Source organism: Octopus bimaculoides, chromosome 9, assembly GCF_001194135.2.
Source record: "Octopus bimaculoides isolate UCB-OBI-ISO-001 chromosome 9, ASM119413v2, whole genome shotgun sequence".
NCBI classification, from domain to species: Eukaryota; Metazoa; Mollusca; class Cephalopoda; order Octopoda; family Octopodidae; genus Octopus; species Octopus bimaculoides.
Genome location: NC_068989.1, coordinates 84,321,458 through 84,324,762, shown reverse-complemented (window position 1 = coordinate 84,324,762; position 3,305 = coordinate 84,321,458). Strand labels below are relative to the sequence as shown.

Here is a 3,305-nt window from a genome sequence, read left to right as displayed (position 1 = left end):
ATGCTGCTTCTGTCCACTCAGCGTCCTGTCCAGAGAGAAATTTAGGAGCGGCTATGTGGAGGGCGCAGGAGCGGCTGTGTGGAGGGCGCAGGAGCGACTGTGTGGCGGGCAGAGGAGAGGCTGTGTAGAGGGCGTAGGAGCGGCTGTGTGGTAAGTAGCTTGCTTACCAACCACATGGTTTCGGGTTCAGTCCCACGGTGTGGCACCTTGGGCAAGTGTCTTCTACTATCACATCGGGCCGACCAAAGCCTTGTGAGTGGATTTGGTAGGCGGAAACTGAAAGCCGCTCCTGCGCCCTCCACACAGCCGCTCTTACAAGGATTTGGTCAACCCGAGGCTATAGTAGAAGATATTCACCTTAGGTGCCACCATGTGGTTGTTAAGCAAGTTCCTCGTTTCAGTCATTTGAATGCGGCCATGCTGGAACTTTTTAGTCGAGCAAATCGACCCCAGGACTTATTCTTTGTAAGCCTAGTACTTATTCTATTGGTCTCTTTACACATACATATATATATATAACTCAGTCGAAGGACACGTTGTTATATTCTTGTTTGTTTGTATTTGTAATTGTGTTACATGTTCACCGTTCTTGTCATTGTTGTCGTACGCATTCGCTTGCTTTCTTACAAAAAATTGAATGCTCTTAGCTTAGACTTTTTGGGGGCAATCAGATCGAACAGTTTCAAGTGTAACTGCCCGAAACTGTAGGGACATCTGGTAATTTGACTGACGAAAGAAAGCCGTGAATGATCCGTCCTTCTTTTCCTGTCCTTCTAATTGTTGTTTTTCCTGTCTGCCATGTACCGTCTATCTGTCCAGATGTTTTATTGTCCTCTATTCTGTTTTTGTTCCATTATATATATATATATGTATGTATGTATATATATATATACAACAAAGTTTTTTATTCCACACGGGTAGAAATATGGGAAAAATAGAAGTTGAAAAAGCACTGTGAATAGTCAAAATATTTTATATTTATGTATTTGAAGCTTTAACCGGTTTCACAGTTTACACTGATTTTCAAAAAGTTTAAATAGATAAACGTGGCTTATGTCGCAGCTGTTTTACTTCTGACTAGTGTATAAAGTCGTTGACTCGGATTTGATGTTTTGGTCTCTGATCAATACTCTTTTACTCTTTTACTTGTTTCAGTCATTTGACTGTGGCCATGCTGGAGCACCACTTTTAGTCGAGCAAATCGACCCCAGGACTTATTCTTTGTAAGCCTGGTACTTATTCCATCGGTGTCTTTTGCCGAACCGCTAAGTTACGGGGACGTAAACACACCACCATCGGTTGTCAAGTGATGTTGGGGGAACAAACACAGATACACACACACACACACACACACACATACACACACACATATACACACACACACACACACATATATACGACGGGCTTCTTTCAGTTTCCGTCTACCAAATCCACTCACAAGGCTTTGGTCGGCCCGAGTCTATAGTAGAAGACACTTGCCCAAGGTGCCACACAGTGGGACTGAACCCGGAACCATGTGGTTGGTAAGCAAGCTACTTACCACACAGCCACTCCTGCGCCTATGTTTTTTTTTCTGTCTCAGTCTCAATTACATTTGAGTACTTTTTTTGGCAGTCTTATAAACCCTTTTGTCTCTATGAAAAGAGGCATAAATTATCTCTTATATATATATATATATACATATATATATGTTCGTATATACATATACTCAACCCAGTTAAAGGAATTACTCATGCAGAAATGGAGATATAAAGAAGCCTTATGTATAACAATTTACAATGAGACACTTACTTGAATTTTTCCTCAGAAAATTCTTCGTGTCTGGAATTTCCACTTTGGCTGGGCCCATAGTTTTGGCAATTTGTTGGTTCCGCTTCTCTTCAACCTTCACCTGAGGGCGATATTTTGATATATACCTGAAATACAGAGAGAATAAATCCTGTTGAAGTGACCCCTTACACGGTGCCATTAATAATAATAATAATAATAACAAGGTTGATATCTGTTATCTCAGGAAACACAGTATCTACATCTAGTTCTTGGTATATGGTACCGATACGAATGTACCCATAGAAATGTACCCTGGTGGGTTTAGATGAGCATCTAACACCTATTAGAAATGTACCTTTCACATGGTAGCGACGACAATAATGTATTGGGTTGTCCGGAAAGTTCGTGCCGATTTTTAAAGGAAAGAAAAAGGTTAATAAATACTTGCCATTACATTTTTAATCAACCAAATATGAACCATTTTGTTGCACAATGTGTCTCTATCTTTCCTTTAACTTGAAAATACCCTCTTCCCAGAATTGAGGTGGTTTCATGGCAAATAAGTCGAAAGGTAAGCTACTATAAATCGGCATGAACTTTTCGGACAACCCAATACGTCACACAATCCAATGACCGAAGCTATTAAATCTATTATAAGAAAGGATAATATGTATGTGTGTGTGTGTGTGTGTGTGTGTGTGTAATAAAAGCGAAATTCTGTCTGTTCGTCTGCGACCCTTGTATCCCAGTCTATATTTGCTCTACATAGATACATGTCCTTTTGGAATCAGGATTATCCCAGAATTGTAAACCTGCCCTTTATTTGGTTCTTCAACATCCAGCATTGGGATCTGATTTAAAAGCATTTGGGTTGCTATTTCTAGCAGGTAAAGCTTGGCTGATTCACGCCATCTTGGTTGGCGTTTCTCACATGACGTCAGAGACCAAGGGGGAGATAAATGACATTCGCTAATTTTACATCGAGAGAAGAGCTTTGGGACAAATTGGCCAACAGTTAGAATTCAACTTGAGATTGGAACAATAGAATGACTGCTTTACAGAATTAATTGTCATTCGTCCTTAACCTCTGATCAAATACCACTGGGGCATATAGCCTTTATAGACGGATTGCAGTCATTATATTTGGCTCTCTTCAACTTTGGGCTGCAGGCCTAATTAGTCCCCTGCAGGGGCTAGTTTAAAAGTCCGCACGGAGTGCAGCTTTTAAGCCAGTGTGTATACAGTAATCCCTCGACTATCGCGGATGTTACGTTCTAAAACTTCCCGCGATAGGTGAAAATCCGTGAAGTTGAAACAGTACTGTACTGTATATATTTTAATCATTTTTATAATTTGTATATATTTAGGCGTGAAAATGCTTATTTTACCACAGAAATAATTAAAATCTATAAAAATATAAATACCTATCGGCCGCAGAAGGATACCGCGATATAAATTTATGTTTATTAGCCACAAAAATCCGCGATGTAGTGAGTGCGCGATAGGTGAAAATCCGTGAAGTTGAAACAGTACTG

The 3,305-nt window shown here is 40.1% G+C and overlaps 1 protein-coding gene across 1 annotated transcript in view; it reads right to left on the bottom strand.

The window, feature by feature from the left end:
- Positions 1–3,305, bottom strand: part of LOC106879501 (enkurin-like) — a 10,119-nt gene that overhangs the window by 3,937 nt on the left and 2,877 nt on the right. Inside the window, 1 exon segment of the mRNA XM_014929106.2 lies at positions 1,792–1,916. Coding sequence (XP_014784592.2) covers positions 1,792–1,916 — 125 coding nt within the window.